Source organism: Ranitomeya imitator, chromosome 3 (assembly GCF_032444005.1).
Source record: "Ranitomeya imitator isolate aRanImi1 chromosome 3, aRanImi1.pri, whole genome shotgun sequence".
Classification (NCBI taxonomy): Eukaryota; Metazoa; Chordata; class Amphibia; order Anura; family Dendrobatidae; genus Ranitomeya; species Ranitomeya imitator.
In genome coordinates, this window is record NC_091284.1 from 300785850 (window position 1) to 300805683 (window position 19834).

Below are 19834 nucleotides of genomic sequence, written 5' to 3' on the forward strand. Positions count from 1 at the left end.
CCTATTCCGTACATTTATGACATATCAATAGATTATGCCATGCATGTATGATAGATCAGGGTCTCTTTTCAATTTTGAAAATGTGGTGCATGCCACCATTTCACTGAGCTTGCAGGATAGCTAAAAAGTGACAAAAAGCACAAAATAAGGAATTACACGGGCAATAAATGTAAATACTATAGTATTGTTGATCTAGCTGAGTTGTATCAGACAACGCCTATGCAGCTATAGATACAAGCTGTTGTTCCATAAGCTGAAATACACCTAGCAGAAAATACAATAGTAGTAAGGGATTTATGGATAATTCTGTGCTGCTGGTCAAGAAAATATCCAATGGAGATGATGGTGTTGAATAAAGAGCAGTTTTAAAATTCTATGCATTTCAGACTTGAACAAGCTCCTTCATCAGGAATAAATGCAATGTTCAACTCTGAAACGAGTAGATTAATAAAACTGCTTTGTCCAACACCATCATGGATATCTTTTTCATCTGCAGCACAGCAGAATTATCCATATATCCTGCTCTGCTATTCCAAACAAACATGCTCAGCAATTTTTGGAATTCCAATACAAATTAATGAAGACGGTAATAGATGTGTAATCATCTCTCTATTTACTGAAACTTTGGAGATGGGTCTCTGCTATCAACAAAGATGCAGATACAAGCAGTGAGATCAGCATTTGTAATACATTCATGTAATATCTTGTAGATATGTCAAACGTAGGGGATGGCAATACCCATAGAACTGTCAAGCTGTGAATAAGGGTTAAGAAAAACGAAAAAAACCCTTCCAACTGGTCTTGAGAATTACAATCTTTTCTGTGATGGCAGTCATAATTTTCAGATAAATTAAGTAAAAAGAATCAAACAGTAACTACTTCAAGTACCACCGACACAGTATCTATATGTTAATAGAAATATGTTCACAGAGCCTGACAGGTACCCTAAAAAACAGTAATTCAAATACACACTTTATTATGCAATAACTTTCCTTGCAACAATCCTCCCAAAGAGTCCTCTTCATTGATGGATATTTTATTGTATAGTGCTTGTAAAAACAAGCACTTTTACAATTCACTGCTAACCAAAATTTGCAGCCATTCTTGAGAAATAGGTTTTCTTTCCTTAAAGTTTGCCTTGGAGACCAACCATCGCTACTATCTAGCTTGTGAGCACTGAACTGACGCTCCTAAATCTTAGGAGGCAATAGCGTCCTTCTGCAATCCTGACCAGCTTCAAAATAGTGCCTACAAGCCATATAGAAAAGAGCTTCTACCCACGGCACATGATCTGCTATCTAGCAGCAGTGGTCGGTCTCCCAATCAAATTAACTGAAAATGTTAATAAGCAGAAAACTGTCTGTATTTCCAAGTACTGACAAAGCCCATTTATGAAGATGGGAAAAACCCTTTAATTGTATGCTCAAAAATAGATTTCAAATATTTTAACAGTGCAAAACTATTTAAGAATTACCATTAATCAGCACCCGATATGAATGCTCCGAGAAAGTATTGCGACTATTTCCGAAATTCTATGCTCTCAAAATTACTTTGAGAATTTAGTACGATAATTTTGGAGATTCAAGAAACACACATTTACAGTACAGGACAACGCAGATGGCAGGGAATTTACTTGTTTATGACATTACAATATGGCTTACATCTCTTTCCTGTCCTATAAATTTGTAAATTGAGGTTTGTAGAGGCAAAGAGCTTGCCAATGTGCTAAGGGCTAGGGATCGCTATACTAAATGAGGGAATACCCACAAAGAAAATTATTTTATGGCAACTTCCATAAAATTGAAAGCATAAAGCCCAGGTATTCAGGAGCCAATGTAATGTGTCAAGAAAGTTACTCCTCTTCCCACTGGAGTGTGAGAGAAAGTGTGTGAGTGAGAGAGTGTGAGTGAGAGAGTGTGAGTGGAAGAGTGTGAGTGTGAGAGAGTTTCAGAGAGAGAGTGTGAGTGAGAGTGAGAGTGAGAGTGAGTGAGTGAGTGTGAGAGAGAGAGAGAGAGAGAGAGAGAGAGAGAGAGAGAGAGAGAGAGAGAGAGTGTGTGTGTGTGTGTGTGTGTGTGTGTGTGTGTGTGTGTGTGTGTGTGTGTGTGTGAGAGAGAGAGAGAGAGAGAGAGAGAGAGTGTGTGTGTGTGTGTGTGTGTGTGTGTGTGAGAGAGAGAGAGTGTGTGTGTGTGTGTGTGTGTGTGTGTGTGGATGTGAGAGAGTGTGAGTGTGTGTGAGAGAGTGTGAGTGTGAGTGAGAGAGTGTGAGTGAGTGTATTCTGGTAGAAATCTTCCACCACCAAAACATTTGATAAACTCAGGGCTATTAGCAATAATTACAACATAGCATCAAATGACTATTTTAACCATATAAAAAAAACAACAACAAAACACACCTAAATTAATGCATTGTTTGAAAGGCTTAAAAGTGCAAAACCTTAACTTCTGGATGAAATCATCAAATTGGTAAATCTTGCATTAAACAAATTGGAACAACTGACTGAGAATTCTATGTTGATCTCCTGCATCTGAGTAGGATAGCATTTTGTCTGTTTGTTCTTGGTTGGGGTGTCCAGTCTGTGCCACAAACTCTTGAGGAGAAAAACGCAGCACCCAGAATCAAATTCACAAGGTCACTAAAGTCCCTATGCCCACATGTTCTTCAGTAGCTACCTTGTAAAAAATGTCCTATTTCAGGGAGTGTGAAGAGGACAAAAGGCAATGGAGAAAAATATAGCTTCCATTTAGGATTCTCCAAAGGGGTAAGGCCCGTGCACACCCTGCAAAAAAAAAGAAAAAAGTTATAAGTACTATACACCATTTACGTGAATGCAAAAACACACAACAGATTATATATATATATATATATATATATATATATATATATATATATATATATACACACACACATATACAGTGCAGAGCAAAAGTTTGGACGCCTCATTCAAAGATTTGTCTGTATTTTCAGAACTATGAAAATTGTACATTCACACTGAAGGCATCAAAGCTATGAATTAACACATGTGGAATTACATGCTTAGAGTGTGAAACATATGAAATTATCTCTTGTATTCTAGGTTCTTCAAAGCAGCCACCTTTTGCTTTGATGACTGCTTTGCACACTCTTGGCATTCTCTTAATGAGCTTCAAGTGGTAGTCACCGGGAATGGTCTTCCAACAATCTTGAAGGAGTTCCCAGAGATGCTTAGCACTTGTTGGCCCTTTTGTCTTCAGTCTGCGGTCCAGCTCACCCCAAACCATCTCGATTGGGTTCAGGTCTGGTGACTGTGGAGGCCAGATCATCTGGCTTAGCACCCCGTCACTCTCCTTCTTGATCAAATAGCCCTTACACAGCCTGGAAGTGTGTTTGGGGTCATTGTCCTGTTGAAAAATAAATGATGGTCCAACTAAATGCAAACTGGATGGAATAGCATGCCCCTGCAAGATGCTGTGGTAGCCATGCTGGTTCCATATTCCTTCAATTTTGAATAAATCCCCAACAGAGTCACCAGCAAAGCACCCCCACACCATCACACCTCCTCCTCCATGCTTCATGGTGGGAACCAGGCATGTAGAGTCTATCCGTTCACCTTTTCTGCGTCACACAAAGACACGGTCGTTGGAACCAAAGATCTCAAATTTGGACTCCTCAGACCAAAAGCACAGATTTCCACTGGTCTAATGTCCATTCCTTGTGTTCTTTAGCTCAAACAAGTCTCTTCTGCTTGTTGCCTGTCCTTAGCAGTGGTTTCCTAGCAGCTATTTTACCATGAAGGCCTGCTGCACAAAGTCTCCTCTTAACAGTTGTTGTAGAGATGTGTCTGCTGCTAGAACTCTCTGTGGCATTGACCTGGTCTCTAATCTGAGCTGCTGTTAACCTGCAATTTCTGAGGTTGGTGACTCGGATAAACTTATCCTCAGAAGCAGAGGTGACTCTTGGTCCTTTCCTGGGGTGCTCCTCATGTAAGCCAGTTTCTTTGTAGCGCTCGATGGTTTTTGCCACTGCACTTGGGGACACTTTAAAAGTTTTCCCAATTTTTCGGACTCACTGACCTTCATTTCTTAAAGTAATGATGGCCACTCGTTTTTCTTTACTTAGCTGCTTTTTTCTTGCCATAATACAAATTCTAACAGTCTATTCAGTAGGACTATCAGCTGTGTATCCACCAGACTTCTGCCTAACACAAATGATGGTCCCAACCCGATTTATAAGGCAAGAAATCCCACTTATTAAACCTGACAGGGCACACCTGTAAAGTGAAAACTATTCCCGGTGACTACCTCTTGAAGCTCATCAAGAGAATACCAAGAGTGTGCAAAGCAGTCATCAAAGCAAAAGGTTGCTACTTTGAAGAACCTAGAATATAAGACATATTTGTATTTGTTTCACACTTTTTTGTTAAGTATATAATTCCTCATGTGTTAATTATAGTTTTGATGCCTTCAGTGTGAATGTACAATTTTCATACAATACAGTAAAAATCTTTGACACTGCTCAAAAAAAATAAAGGGAACACTAAAATCCCACAGCAGATATCACGGAATTAAATATTCCAGTTGTAAATCTTTATTTATTACATAGTGAAATGTGTTGAGAACAATAAAACCTAAAAAATTATCAATGTGAAATCACAACTAATATCTCACGGAGGTCTGAAGTTGAAATGATGCTCAAAATCAAAGTCGAAAATGAACTTATAGGCTGATCCAACTTCAATGGAAATGCCTCAAGACAAGGGAATGATGCTCAGTAGTGTGTGTGGCCTCCACGTGCCTGTATGACAGTGTTCCCCAACTCCGGTCCTCAAGAGCCACCAGCAGGTCCTGTTTTCAGGATTTCCTTAGTATTGCACAGGTGATGGAATAATTGCCTGTGCAGGTGATGCATTTATCACCTGTGCAATACTAAGGAAATCCTGAAAACGTGACCTGTTGGTGGCTCTTGAGGACCGGAGTTGGGGAACACTGCTGTATGATCTCCCTACAAGGCCAGGGCATGCTCCTGATGAGGCGGCGGATGGTCTCCTGAGGATCTCCTCCCAGACCTGGACTAAAGCATCCGCCAACTCCTGTACAGTCTGTGGTGCAACATGACGTTGGTGGATTGTGAGACACATGATGTCCCAAATGTATTTAAATCGGATTCAGGTCTGAGGAATGGGCGGGCCAGTCCATAGCTTCAATGCCTTCATCTTGCAGGAACTGTTGACATTCCAGTCACATGAGGTCTGGCATTCTTCTGTATTAGGAGGAACCCAGGGCTAACCGCACCTGCATATGGTCTCACAAGGGATCTGAGGATCTCATCTCGGTACATAATGGCACTCAGGCTACCTCTAGCGAGCACATGGAGGGCTGTGCGGCCCTCCAGAGAAATGCCACCCCACACCAGTACTGACCCACTGCCAAACTGGTCATGCTGAAGGATGTTGAAGGCAGCAGATCACTCTCCACAGAGTCTCCAGACTCTGTCACATGTGCGCAGTGTGAACCTACTTTCATCTGTGAAGAGCACAGGGCGCAAATTTGCCAATCTTGGTGTTCTGTGGCAAATGCCAAGAGTCCTGCATGGTGTTGGGCTGCGAGCACAAGCCCCATCTGTGAATGTCGGGCACTCAGACCATCCTCATGGAGTCGGTTTCTAACCGTTTGTGCAGACACATGCAGATTTGTGGCCTGCTGGTGGTCATTTTGCAGGGCTCTGGCAGTGCTCCTCCTGTTCCTCCTTGCACAAAGGCTGAGATAGCAGTCCTGCTGCTGGGTTGTTGCCCTCCTACAGCCCCCTCCACGTCTCCTGGTGTTCTGGCCTGACTCCTGATAGCGCCTACAGCCTCTGGACACTACACTGACAGACACCGCAAACCTTCTTGCCACAGCTCGCGTTGATGTGCCATCCTAGATGAGCTGCACTACCTGTGCCACTTGTGTGGGTTGTGGAGTCCGTCTCATGCTACCACGAGTGTGAAAGCACAACCAAGATGCAAAAGCGACCAAAACATCAGCCAGAAAGAATTGGTACGGAGATGTGGTTTGTGGTCCCCACCCGCAGAACAACTCCTTTATTGAGTGCATCTTGATAATTGCCAATAATGTCCATCTCTTGTCTATTCCATTTGCACACCAGCATGTGAAATTGATTGTCAAACAGTGTTTCTTCCTAAGTGGACTGTGTGATTTCACAGAAGTTTGATTTACTTGGAGTTATATTCTGTTTAAGTGTTCCCTTTATTTTTTTTATTTTTTTGAGCAGTGTATAAACATAGTAACATAGTAACATAGTTAGTAAGGCCGAAAAAAGACATTTGTCCATCCAGCCTATATTCCATCATAATAAATCCCCAGATCTACGTCCTTCTACAGAACCTAATAATTGTATGATACAATATTGTTCTGCTCCAGGAAGACATCCAGGCCTCTCTTGAACCCCTCGACTGAGTTCGCCATCACCACCTCCTCAGGCAAGCAATTCCAGATTCTCACTGCCCTAACAGTAAAGAATCCTCTTCTATGTTGGTGGAAAAACCTTCTCTCCTCCAGACGCAAAGAATGCCCCCTTGTGCCCGTCACCTTCCTTGGTATAAACAGATCCTCAGCGAGATATTTGTATTGTCCCCTTATATACTTATACATGGTTATTAGATCGCCCCTCAGTCGTCTTTTTTCTAGACTAAATAATCCTAATTTCGCTAATCTATCTGGGTATTGTAGTTCTCCCATCCCCTTTATTAATTTTGTTGCCCTCCTTTGTACTCTCTCTAGTTCCATTATATCCTTCCTGAGCACCGGTGCCCAAAACTGGACACAGTACTCCATGTGCAGTCTAACTAGGGATTTGTACAGAGGCAGTATAATGCTCTCATCATGTGTATCCAGACCTCTTTTAATGCACCCCATGATCCTGTTTGCCTTGGCAGCTGCTGCCTGGCACTGGCTGCTCCAGGTAAGTTTATCATTAACTAGGATCCCCAAGTCCTTCTCCCTGTCAGATTTACCCAGTGGTTTCCCATTCAGTGTGTAATGGTGATATTGATTCCTTCTTCCCATGTGTATAACCTTACATTTATCATTGTTAAACCTCATCTGCCACCTTTCAGCCCAAGTTTCCAACTTATCCAGATCCATCTGTAGCAGAATACTATCTTCTCTTGTATTAACTGCTTTACATAGTTTTGTATCATCTGCAAATATCGATATTTTACTGTGTAAACCTTCTACCAGATCATTAATGAATATGTTGAAGAGAACAGGTCCCAATACCGACCCCTGCGGTACCCCACTGGTGACAGCGACCCAGTTAGAGACTATACCATTTATAACCACCCTCTGCTTTCTATCACTTAGCCAGTTACTAACCCATTTACACACATTTTCCCCCAGACCAAGCATTCTCATTTTGTGTACCAACCTCTTGTGCGGCACGGTATCAAACGCTTTGGAAAAATCGAGATATACCACGTCCAATGACTCACCGTGGTCCAGCCTATAGCTTACCTCTTCATAAAAACTGATTAGATTGGTTTGACAGGAGCGATTTCTCATAAACCCATGCTGATATGGAGTTAAACAGTTATTCTCATTGAGATAATCCAGAATAACATCCCTCAGAAACCCTTCAAATATTTTACCAACAATAGAGGTTAGACTTACTGGCCTATAATTTCCAGGTTCACTTTTAGAGCCCTTTTTGAATATTGGCACCACATTTGCTATGCGCCAGTCCTGCGGAACAGACCCTGTCGCTATAGAGTCCCTAAAAATAAGAAATAATGGTTTATCTATTACATTACTTAGTTCTCTTAGTACTCGTGGGTGTATGCCATCCGGACCCGGAGATTTATCTATTTTAATCTTATTTAGCCGGTTTCGCACCTCTTCTTGGGTTAGATTGGTGACCCTTAATATAGGGTTTTTATTGTTTCTTGGGATTTTACCTAGCATTTCATTTTCCACCGTGAATACCGTGGAGAAGGTGTTTAATATGTTAGCTTTTTCCTCGTCATCTACAACCATTCTTTCCTCACTATTTTTTAAGGGGCCTACATTTTCAGTTTTTATTCTTTTACTATTGATATAGTTGAAGAACAGTTTGGGATTAGTTTTACTCTCCTTAGCAATGTGCTTCTCTGTTTCCTTTTTGGCAGCTTTAATTAGTTTTTTAGATAAAGTATTTTTCTCCCTATAGTTTTTTAGAGCTTCAATGGTGCCATCCTGCTGTAGTAGTGCAAATGCTTTCTTTTTACTGTTAATTGCCTGTCTTACTTCTTTGTTTAGCCACATTGGGTTTTTCCTATTTCTAGTCCTTTTATTCCCACAAGGTATAAACCGCTTACACTGCCTATTTAGGATGTTCTTAAACATTTCCCATTTATTATCTATATTCTTATTTCTGAGGATATTGTCCCAGTCTACCAGATTAAGGGCATCTCTAAGCTGGTCAAACTTTGCCTTCCTAAAGTTCAGTGTTTTTGTGACTCCCTGACAAGTCCCCCTAGTGAAAGACAGGTGAAACTGTACAATATTGTGGTCGCTATTTCCTAGGTGCCCAACCACCTGCAGATTTGTTATTCTGTCAGGTCTATTAGATAGTATTAGGTCTAAAAGTCCTGCTCCTCTGGTTGGATTCTGCACCAATTGTGAAAGATAATTTTTCTTGGTTATTAGCAGAAACCTGTTGCCTTTATGGGTTTCACAGGTTTCTGTTTCCCAGTTAATATCCGGGTAGTTAAAGTCCCCCATAACCAGGACCTCATTATGGGTTGCAGCTTCATCTATCTGCTTTAGAAGTAGACTTTCCATGGTTTCTGTTATATTTGGGGGTTTGTAACAGACCCCAATGAGAATTTTGTTACCATTTTTCCCTCCATGAATTTCGACCCATATGGACTCGACATCCTCATTTCCTTCGCTAATATCCTCCCTTAAAGTGGACTTTAGACAAGACTTTACGTAGAGACAAACCCCTCCTCCTCTCCGATTTTTACGATCCTTTCTAAACAGACTGTAACCCTGTAAGTTAACTGCCCAGTCATAGCTTTTATCTAACCATGTCTCGGTTATTCCCACTATGTCAAAGTTACCTGTAGATATTTCTGCTTCTAGTTCTTCCATCTTGTTTGTCAGGCTTCTGGCGTTTGCGAGCATGCAGTTTAGAGGATTTTGTTTTGTTCCAATCTCCTCGCTGTGGATTGTTTTAGAAATGTTCTTACCTCCCTTCTGAGTATGTTTTCCTGGGTCTTCTTTGTTCAAGTCTAATGTTTTTCTTCCCGTCCCCTCTTCTTCTAGTTTAACGCCCTCCTGATGAGTGTAGCGAGTCTTCTGGCGAATGTGTGTTTCCCAGGTTTGTTGAGGTGTAGTCCGTCTCTGGCGAGGAGTCCATCGTACAAGTAATTCACACCGTGGTCCAGGAATCCGAATCCTTGTTGTCTGCACCATCGTCTTAGCCAGTTGTTTGCATCAAGGATCCTGTTCCATCTCCTGGTGCCATGCCCGTCTACTGGAAGGATAGAAGAAAAAACTACCTGTGCATCCAGTTCCTTTACTTTCTTCCCCAACTCTTCAAAGTCCTTGCAGATTGTTGGTAGGTCCTTCCTTGCCGTGTCATTGGTGCCAACATGTATCAGAAGAAATGGGTGGATTTACAACTCCCAATTAAATGTCACCTGCTTAACCCAGCAGGAAGTGCGGCGGCGTCTAAAAATCACTAAAATTGACAAATCTCCGGGCCCGGATGGGATACACCCTCGAGTACTGCAGCAATTAAGTACAGTCATTGATAGACCATTATTTTTAATCTTTAAAGACTCCATAATAACAGGGTCTGTACCACAGGACTGGCGTATAGCAAATGTGGTGCCAATATTCAAAAAGGGAACAAAAACTGAACTCGGAAATTATAGGCCAGTAAGCTTAACCTCTACTGTGGGTAAAATCCTGGAGGGCATTCTAAGGGACGCTATACTGGAGTATCTGAAGAGGAATAACCTCATGACCCAGTATCAGCACGGGTTTACTAGGGACCGTTCATGTCAGACTAATTTGATCAGTTTCTATGAAGAGGTAAGTTCCGGATTGGACCAGGGGAACCCAGTGGATGTAGTGTATATGGACTTTTCAAAAGCTTTTGATACGGTGCCACACAAAAGGTTGATACATAAAATGAGAATAATGGGGATAGGGGAAAATATGTGCAAGTGGGTTGAGAGCTGGCTCAGGGATAGGAAACAAAGGGTGGTTATTAATGGAGCACACTCGGACTGGGTAGCGGTTAGCAGTGGGGTACCACAGGGGTCAGTATTGGGCCCTCTTCTTTTTAACATTTATTAATGACCTTGTAGGGGGCATTCAGAGTAGAATTTCAATATTTGCAGATGACACTAAACTCTGCAGGGTAATCAATACAGAGGAGGACAATTTTATATTACAGGATTATTTATGTAAACTAGAAGCTTGGGCTGATAAATGGCAAGTGAGCTTTAATGGGGATAAATGTAAGGTCATGCACTTGGGTAGAAGTAATAAGATGTATAATTATGTGCTTATGTGCACAGTTCTGGTCTCCGGTGTTTAAGAAAGACATAGCTGAACTGGAGCGGGTGCAGAGAAGAGCGACCAAGGTTATTAGAGGACTGGGGGATCTGCAATACCAAGATAGGTTATTACACTTGGGGCTATTTAGTTTGGAAAAACGAAGACTAAGGGGTGATCTTATTTTAATGTATAAATATATGAGGGGACAGTACAAAGACCTTTCTGATGATCTTTTTAATCATAGACCTGAAACAGGGACAAGGGGGCATCCTCTGCGTTTGGAGGAAAAAAGGTTTAAGCATAATAACAGACGCGGATTCTTTACAGTAAGAGCAGTGAGACTATGGAACTCTCTGCCATATGATGTTGTAATGAGTGATTCATTACTTAAATTTAAGAGGGGACTGGATACCTTTCTGGAAAAGTATAATGTTACAGGGTATATACACTAGATTCCTTGATAGGGCGTTGATCCAGGGAACTAGTCTGATTGCCGTATGTGGAGTCGGGAAGGAATTTTTTTCCCCAATGTGGAGCTTACTCTTTGCCACATGGTTTTTTTTTGCCTTCCTCTGGATCAACAGGTTAGGGCATGTTAGGTTAGGCTATGGGTTGAACTAGATGGACATATAGTCTTCCTTCAACCTTAATAACTATGTAACTGGAATATTTCATTCAGTGATATCTAGGATGTGGGATTTTAGTGTTCCCATTATTTTTTTGATTATATATATATATATATATATATATATATATATATATACACATATACACACACACACATATATATATATACATATACATACACATACACAGTGCCTTGCGGGCGAAAGTATTCGGCCCTGTAACTTTTCAATCTTTTCCCACATATCATGCTTCAAACATAAATGATCCCGAATGTAAACTTTTGGTGAAGAATCAACAACAAGTGTTACACAATTGTGAAGTTAAATGAAATTTATTGGTTTATTTTAAATTTTTGTGGAAATTTAAAAACGGAAAAGTGGGGCGTGCAATATTATTCGGCCCCTTTACTTTCAGTGCAGTAAACTCTGTCCAGAAGTTAATTGTGGATCTCTGAATGATGCAATGTTGTCCTAAATGCCTAATGATGATAAATATAATCCACCTGTGTGTAATCAAGTCTCTGTATAAATGCACCTGCTATGTGATAGTCTCAAGGTTCTGTTTGAAGCACAGAGAACATCATGAAGACCAAGGAACACAACAGGCAGGTCCGTGATACTGTTGTGGAGAAGCTTAAAGCCAGATTTGGATGCAAAATGATTTCCAAAACTTTCAACATCCCAAGGAGCACTGTGCAAGCGATCATATTGAAATGGAAGGAGTATCATACCACTGCAAATCTACCAAGACCCGGCCGTCCCTCTAAACTTTCATCTCAAAAAGGAGAAGACTGATCAGAGATGCAGCCAAGAGGCCCATGATCACTCTGGATGAACTGCAGAGATCTACAGCTGAGGTGGGACAGTCTGTCCATAGGACAACAATCAGTCGTACACTGCACAAATCTGCCTTTATGGAAGAGTGGCAAGAAGAAAGCCATTTCTCAAAGATATCCATAAAAAGTGTTATTTAAAATTTGCAACAAGCCACCTGGGAGAGACACCAAACATGTGGTGCTCTGGTCAAATGAAACCAAAATCAAACTTTTTGGCAACAATGCCAAACGACATGCTTGGCGTAAAGGCAACACAGCTCATGACCCTGAACACACCATCCCCACTGTCAAACATGGTGGTGGCAGAATCATGGTTTGTGCCTGCTTTTCTTCAGCAGGGACAGGGAAGATGGTTAAAATTGATGGGAAGATGGATGGAGCCAAATACAGGACCATTCTTGAAGAAAACCTGTGGGAGACTGCAAAAGACAAGAGACTGGGACGGAGATTTGTCTTCCAACAAGGCAATGATCCCAAACATAAAGCAAAATCTACAATGGAAAGGTTCACAAATAAACGTATCCAGGTGTTAGAATGGCCAAATCAAAGTCCAGACCTCAATCCAATCGAGAATCTGTGGAAAGAGCTGCAAAACTGCTGTTCACAAACGATCTCCATCAAACCTCACTGAGTTCGAACTGTTTGCCAAGGAAGAATGGGCAAGAATTTCAGTCTCTCGCTGTACAAAACTGATAGAGCCATACCCCAAGCGACTTGCAGCTGTAATTGCAGCAAAAGGTGGCGAAACAAAGTATTAAAGGAAACCGGTCACCCCCGATGGGTGTCGCGGTCCGGGGCCTCCTATCTTCATAGGATGACGTCCTCTTCTTGTCTTCATGCTGTGGCTCTGGCGCAGGCGTACTTTGTCTGCCCTGTTGAGGGAAGAGCAAAGTACTGCAGTGCGCAGGGCCTCTCTGACCTTTCCTGACGCCTGCGCACTGCAGTACTTTGCTCTGTCCTCAACAGGGCAGACAAAGTACGCCTGCGCCGGAGCCGCAGTGTGAATACAAGAAGAGGAAGTCATCGTAAGAAGATGGGAGGCCCCGGACCGGACCGCGATGCCCATCGGACCAGACCGCCCCCCCAGGTGAGTATAATATAACCTCTTTTCCTCATCTTTCAGGATACATCGGGGGCTTATCTACAGCATTACAGAATGCTGTAGATAAGCCCCTGATGCCGGTGGGCTTAGCTCATCTTTGATTTTGGGGGTGACAGGTTCCCTTTAAGTCAAAGGGGCCAACTAATCTTGCACATCCCACTTTTCCGTTTTTGAATTTCCACAAAATTTTTTAAATAACCAATACATTTCATTCAACTTCACAATTGTGTTCCACTTGTGGATTCTTCACCAAAAATTTACATTTTGTATCTTTATGTTTGAAGGATAATTTGTGGGAAAAGGGTCAAAAGTTCCAGGGGGCCGAATACTTTCGCAAGGCACTAATAAATATATATATGTGTGTGTACCCCTTAGACGAGGGCCCGAAACACCGTGTCTGCAAATTGAGATACTGATTTGGCTTTTATCCTAAGTCACATTGCAAGACTCGTTAAAGGGTTGATTGTGACTTGTAGGATCGCTACTTCCAACAGGTGGCTCTATAGAGTTCAAGTCCTTTTTTTCTCTGAAGAGGCAATTTGCATATCTATGCTGCCTAGCACTTTGAAAATGGTGGAGGCCCACAGGAGAAAGTTATAATATCAAAAAGTGTTTTAAAGTTGCCCTTTTCTCAGCTCAAAATGTAATTAAGAAATTAAGCAAAATTTAATTAAGGCCTGCTCATAGGATTGCTAGAGAGGCAAACTGAAATCTAGCTTGACTGCAAAAGACCTTCAAAAAGATTTTAGCAGATTGTGGAGTTGTGGTACAGTGTTCTACTGTTCAAAGAAACACCTGCAAAAATATGGCCTTCATTGAAGAGTCATCAGAAGAACACTTCTCCTGAGTTCTCTCCATAAAATTCAGTGACAGAAGTATGCAAAAGAATATCTAAACATGCCTGATGCATTTTGGAAACAAGTCCTGTGGACCCATGAGATTAAATTTCAGGAAAATAATATCTCACCAACTATTAATCCCTTTACCCCCGAAAGTGGTTTGGATGTTAATGACCAAGCCAATTTTTACAATTCAGACCACTGTCACTTTACGAGATAACTCTGGAACTTTTCAATGGATCCCGATGATGCCGAGTGTTTTTTTCCTGGCATATTGTACTACATGATAGTGGTAAAATTTCTGCGGTATGACTTGCATTTATTTGTGAAAAAAAAAAAAAATTGGCGAAAATGTGGAAAAAATTAGCAGTTTTCCAAATTTGAATTTTTCATGCCGTTAAATCACAGAGCTATGTCACACCAAATAGTTAAGTAACATTTTCCACATATCCACTTTACCATCAGCACTATTTTGGAAGCAGTTTTTTTTTCCCCTCAGGAAGTTATAAGGGTTAAAAGTTGACCAGCGATTTTTCATTTTTCCAATAAAATTTACAAAACTTTCTGTTTTTTTTTTTTAGGGACCACATCACATTTGAAGTCACTATGAGGGATCTATATGATAGAAGATACTCAAAAGTGACAACATTCTAAAAACTGGACTCCTCAAGGTGCTCAAAACCACATTCAAGAAGTTTATTAACCTTTCAGGTGCTTCACACAGCCTGTGCTTTTGGAGACATGCACTTGTAAGTTAGTCGGGCACTCATCAGAATCTCTTTTGGAGGGTTATGGAGCCATTTTGCTTTTCCAGAGCCTTTGTGCTACCAGTAATGTGGAAGCCCCCTATATTTCCATTAACAGATGACAGACATGAGTGGGGACTTGCTTTTTTTTTGTGGATTGAGTGGGACTTTATTTGGGAACATTTTACATAACATTTGGGAGTACATTTATACGGCGCTCTACGCTGCCCACTTACTTTGAGATTTCATCTTATTATCTGAGTGACATCATTCAGATGAAACCCCAGAGGGATCCATTCAGAGTAGAATTTCAATATTTGCAGATGACACTAAACTCTGCAGGGTAATCAATACAGAGGAGGACAATTTTATATTACAGGATGATTTATGTAAACTAGAAGCTTGGGCTGATAAATAGCAAATGAGCTTTAATGGGGATAAATGTAAGGTCATGTACTTGGGTAGAAGTAATAAGATGTATAATTATGTGCTTAATTCTAAAACTCTGGGCAAAACAGTCAATGAAAAAGACCTGGGTGTATGGGTGGATGACAAACTCATATTCAGTGGCCAGTGTCAGGCAGCTGCTACAAAGGCAAATAAAATAATGGGATGCATTAAAAGAGGCATAGATGCTCATGAGGAGAATATAATTTTACCAATAACCAATTAGCAATACCAAGATAGTTTATTACACTTGGGGCTATTTAGTTTGGAAAAACGAAGACCAAGGGGTGATCTTATGTTAATGTATAAATATATGAGGGGACAGTACAAAGACCTTTCTGATGATCTTTTTAACCATAGACCTGAAACATGGACAAGGGGGCATCCTCTACGTTTGGAGGAAAAAAGGTTTAAGCATAATAACAGACGCGGATTCTTTACAGTAAGAGCAGTGAGACTATGGAACTCTCTGCCGTATGATGTTGTAATGAGTGATTCATTACTTAAATTTAAGAGGGGACTGGATACATTTCTGGAAAAGTATAATGTTACAGGGTATATACACTAGATTCCTTGATAGGGCGTTGATCCAGGGAACTAGTCTGATTGCCGTATGTGGAGTCGGGAAGGAATTTTTTTCCCCAAGGTGGAGCTTACTCGTTGCCACATGGGTTTTTTTTGCCTTCCTCTGGATCAACATGTTAGGGCAAGTTAGGTTAGGCTATGGGTTGAACTAGATGGACTTAAAGTCTTCCTTCAACCTTAATAATAACTATGATTCACTATAATGAGGCAGAAGAGTTACTCCGGACTCCGTCTGGCCTCTGTTCAGCAGTGTATTTCTTTTCAGAAGTGTACAAAACTGTAGCCAACGGCACTTTTATGGAATCCTAAAAAGACGGACACCACAGGATCACAGGTCAGACGGCGTCCACAGTGCCTCCATCTGCCTCATTATAGGGAATCTTCCGAGTTCCGACAGAGGTTCTGTCTGAATCATGTATTTCATAGATGTACATGGAAACTCCGATGTAAGCACTCAACGCAGAGAGCAGGATAAATGTTCGCTGAGCCTTATTGTGATATTTGGGAAACAGAATAAAAAAAATCAACAGCAGGTAAAGAATTGGTTTTAATTTTTTTTTTACGCCATTTCTCGTGCGTTATAAGTGATTAAGCGACTTTATTCTTCGGGTCATGCAATTACAGTGATACCAGATTTATTGTTGGGTTTTTGTGTTTGACAGCTGTCACACACTAAAAGATTCTTTTTATTGCAAAATGCATCACCATATTTTGAGAGTTATAATTTTTCCGTATTATGGCACACAGAGACATGTGAGGGCTTGTTTTTTCCGGGACAAGTTCACGTTATAATTGGTAACATTTTCGGACACAAGACATTTTTTCCGTCGCTTTCTATTCTAATTTTTGGGAGGCAAAATGAACAATACATAGCAATTCAGGAATTTTTTTTATGCCATTTTGTGCGTGGTAATTGATAAGGCAGTTTAATTCTTCGGGTCAGTACAATTACAGTGGTACTTCATTTATATAGTTTTTTTATGTTTTGGCACTTTTACTAAATAAAAACTTTTAAAGAAAAAAATATTTTTGCTTCACTTTATTCTGAGAGCTATAACTCTTATTTTTCCACTTATGGAGCTGTATGGCGGCTTGTTTTTGGCGGGACAAGATGATGTTTTCAGCGGTACCATGTTTATTTATATCCGTATTTTCTGTCACTTTTTTCCACTTTTTGTTCGGCGGTATGATGATAAAACTTTGTGTTTTGCCATGTTTTTTAATTTTTTATGGTGTTCACTAAAGGGGTTAATTAGTGTGCGTTTTATAGGTCGGGTCGTTGCGGACGCAGCTATACCAAATATGTGTTCTTTTACTGTTTGCATATATTTTTTTCATACAAATATTTATTTATAGATATAATATAACAATCAAAAGATATTGTATTTGATTTTTTTTAAATAACATTTTTTTTTTTTTTACTTTGTCCCACTATGGGACTATAATTTTTTGCAGGCTGATCGCTTCTATAGCATGGAGATTCAGCAGCATCCCCATACTATGCAAACTGTTAGCTTTGCACTGACAAAGTTGCTGATCTCACACTCTGAATGATCAAGCAACTTTCCTAGCTCTCTTGACCTGGATGTCGTCAAGGAAGAGGGGCTCTCATCCCTCTGCCGGCTCCTGGATTGCTGCAATCGCGTTTGATCGCAGCGTTTAGGGGGTTGAAGTGCCGGGAGTGGTGTATGACCGCTCCTGGCACTTAGTGTCGGGTGTCACCTCTACGATGAGCATTTACTTTGGAGTTTCCATCTAAATCTCCAAGTGACGTCATTCAGATGAAACACCCGAGGGATCCATTTATTATAATGAGCAGCAGAGTTACTCTGGACTTCGTCTGGCCTCTGCTCAGTGTTGTTCTTTTCAGAAGTGCACAAAACTGTGGCGGATCACGCTTTCTTTTTTGCACGCCTAAAATGACAGGCACTACTGGATCCTATACGGCCAGACTGCGTCCATAGTGTGTTCATTTGCCTCATTACAGAAAATCTTTCACCGTTGGGTTATGTCTGAATCACGTATTTTAGAGATTTAAATGGAAACCAAGTATAAGCACTCAGCGCAGCATGCAGGAATAATGTGCGCAGAGTCATACTGTGAACTTTGTGAGGCAGAATGAAAAAAACTCAACATCAGGTGAAGAATTTGTTTTAGTTTTTTAAGCCGTTCTTCATGTGGTCTAAGTGATCGACAAATTTATTCTTTGGGTTTGGAGAATTTACAGCGATGTTAGATTTATATGCCATATATACTCGAGTATAAGCCAAGACCCCTAATTTTGCCACAAAAAACTGGGAAAACTTATTGACTAGTATAAGCCTAGGGTGGGAAATGCAGCAGCTACTGGTAGATTTCAAAAATAAAAATAGATACCAATAAAAGTAAAATTGATTGAGACATCAGTAGGATAAATGTTTTTGAATATCCATATTGAATCAGGAGCCCCATATAATGCTCCATACAGTTCATGATGGGCCCCATTAGATGCTCCATGCAAAATACGCCCCATATAATGCTGCACAAAGGTTATTGATGGCCCCATAAGATGCTCAATAGAATAATATGCCCCTTATAATGCTCCATAAAGGTTAATGGTCCCATAAGATGATCCATATCATAATTTCCCCCATATGCTGCTCCATAAAGGTTGATGGCCCCATAAGATGCTCCATAGAATAATATGCCCCATATGCTGCTCCATAAAGGTTGATGGCCCCATAAGATGCTCCATAGCATAATATACCCCATATGCTGCTCCATAACGGTTGGTGGCCCCATATGCTGCTGCTGCGATAAAGAAAAAAAAAAAGACATACTCACCCCTCGTTGCTGTGGGTCTGGTGCCGGTGTCCTGAGCAGGTGAGGACACTGGTGTGCTATGGGGGCCAGGTGCCGGTGTCGCCGCTGGCTCAGGCCCCCAGCACTTGCGATATTCACCTGTCCCCGTTCCATTGCCAGGCACCGCTGTGTCTTCTGGCTCTCTGCAGTGACTGTTCCGGCAGAAGGCGCGCATTAACCACGTCATTGCGCCCTCTGCCCTGAACGTCACAGCCAGAGGACGCTGAAGACACATCACGGCGGTGGAACAGGGACAGGTAAATATCGCATGGCTCACCCTCCCTCGCCATACTTACCCCCTCCTGGCGCGGTCTCTCTGCAAGTCCCTGCTTCTCCAATGGTCTCCGGCGCACAGCTTGTTCCTGTGTTCAGCGGTCACATGGTACCGCTCATTAAAGTAATGAATATGCGCTCCACGCCTATGGGAGTGGAGTCACGTCCATATTCATTACTTTAATGAGCTGCACCACATGACCGCTGAACACAGCAAGAGCTGCCGGCGCCCATCTGAGAAGCAGGGACGTGCAGAGACCGTGCCAGGAGGCGGCGAGTATGATGTTAGAGCCGCCACTCCCCCACCCCCACCGACTACCTGGGACAATGACTCGAATATAAGCAGAGAGGGGCTCTTTAAGCCTAAAAAATGGGCTGAAAATCTCGGCTTATACTCAAGTATATACGGTAGCTTTTTTAGGTTTGTCTGCCGTCACACACTAAAAGATGCTTTTTATTGGCATGAGAGCTGTAATTTTTCCATATTTCTGCCGACAGTCATGTGAGGGCTTGATTTTTTGCAAGACAAGTTGATGTTTTTATTGATACCATTTTTGGGCACTTGACACCAGCAATGCAGGATTTTTTTTTATGCCTTTCTGTGTGTAGCAAAATTGATAAGGCAGCTTTATGCTTCGGGTCAGTACAGTTACAGCAATACCATATTTATAGCTTTAATATTTTGTCGTTTTATAGAAAAAATTATTTTTATATCGCTTTATGCTGAGAGCTATAACCTTTAATTTTTCAGCTGATGGAGCTGTATGGCGGCTTGCTTTTTTACGGGACAAGATGACATTTAAAGAGATACAAATTTTATTAACATTAGTCTTTCTTTTTGATTGCGTTTTATTCCATATATTTTTTATTATTATTGTGTGATTTTTTAATATTTGTACAACTGTTTTTTCTTTACTTTTTTACGAAGCATTTTTTGCAGTCTGATCACAGTTATAAAGCATAGCAATACAGCGGCTCAAAAGTTGACATACCCCTGCAGAATTTTTGCTTTCTTG

General features: G+C 41.1%; 1 protein-coding gene across 3 annotated transcripts in view; it reads right to left on the bottom strand.

The window, feature by feature from the left end:
- Nucleotides 1–1388: 1388 nt before the first annotated feature.
- Nucleotides 1389–19834, bottom strand: part of ILRUN (inflammation and lipid regulator with UBA-like and NBR1-like domains) — a 239303-nt gene continuing 220857 nt past the window's right edge. For all 3 annotated transcript variants that reach the window (XR_011319233.1, XM_069756566.1, XM_069756564.1), the window contains one exon: nucleotides 1389–2776. Coding sequence is in view for 2 of the 3 variants with exons in the window: in XM_069756566.1 (XP_069612667.1) it covers nucleotides 2741–2776 (36 nt within the window). In the remaining variant the exon portion in view is untranslated. The remainder of the gene's footprint in view (nucleotides 2777–19834) is intronic.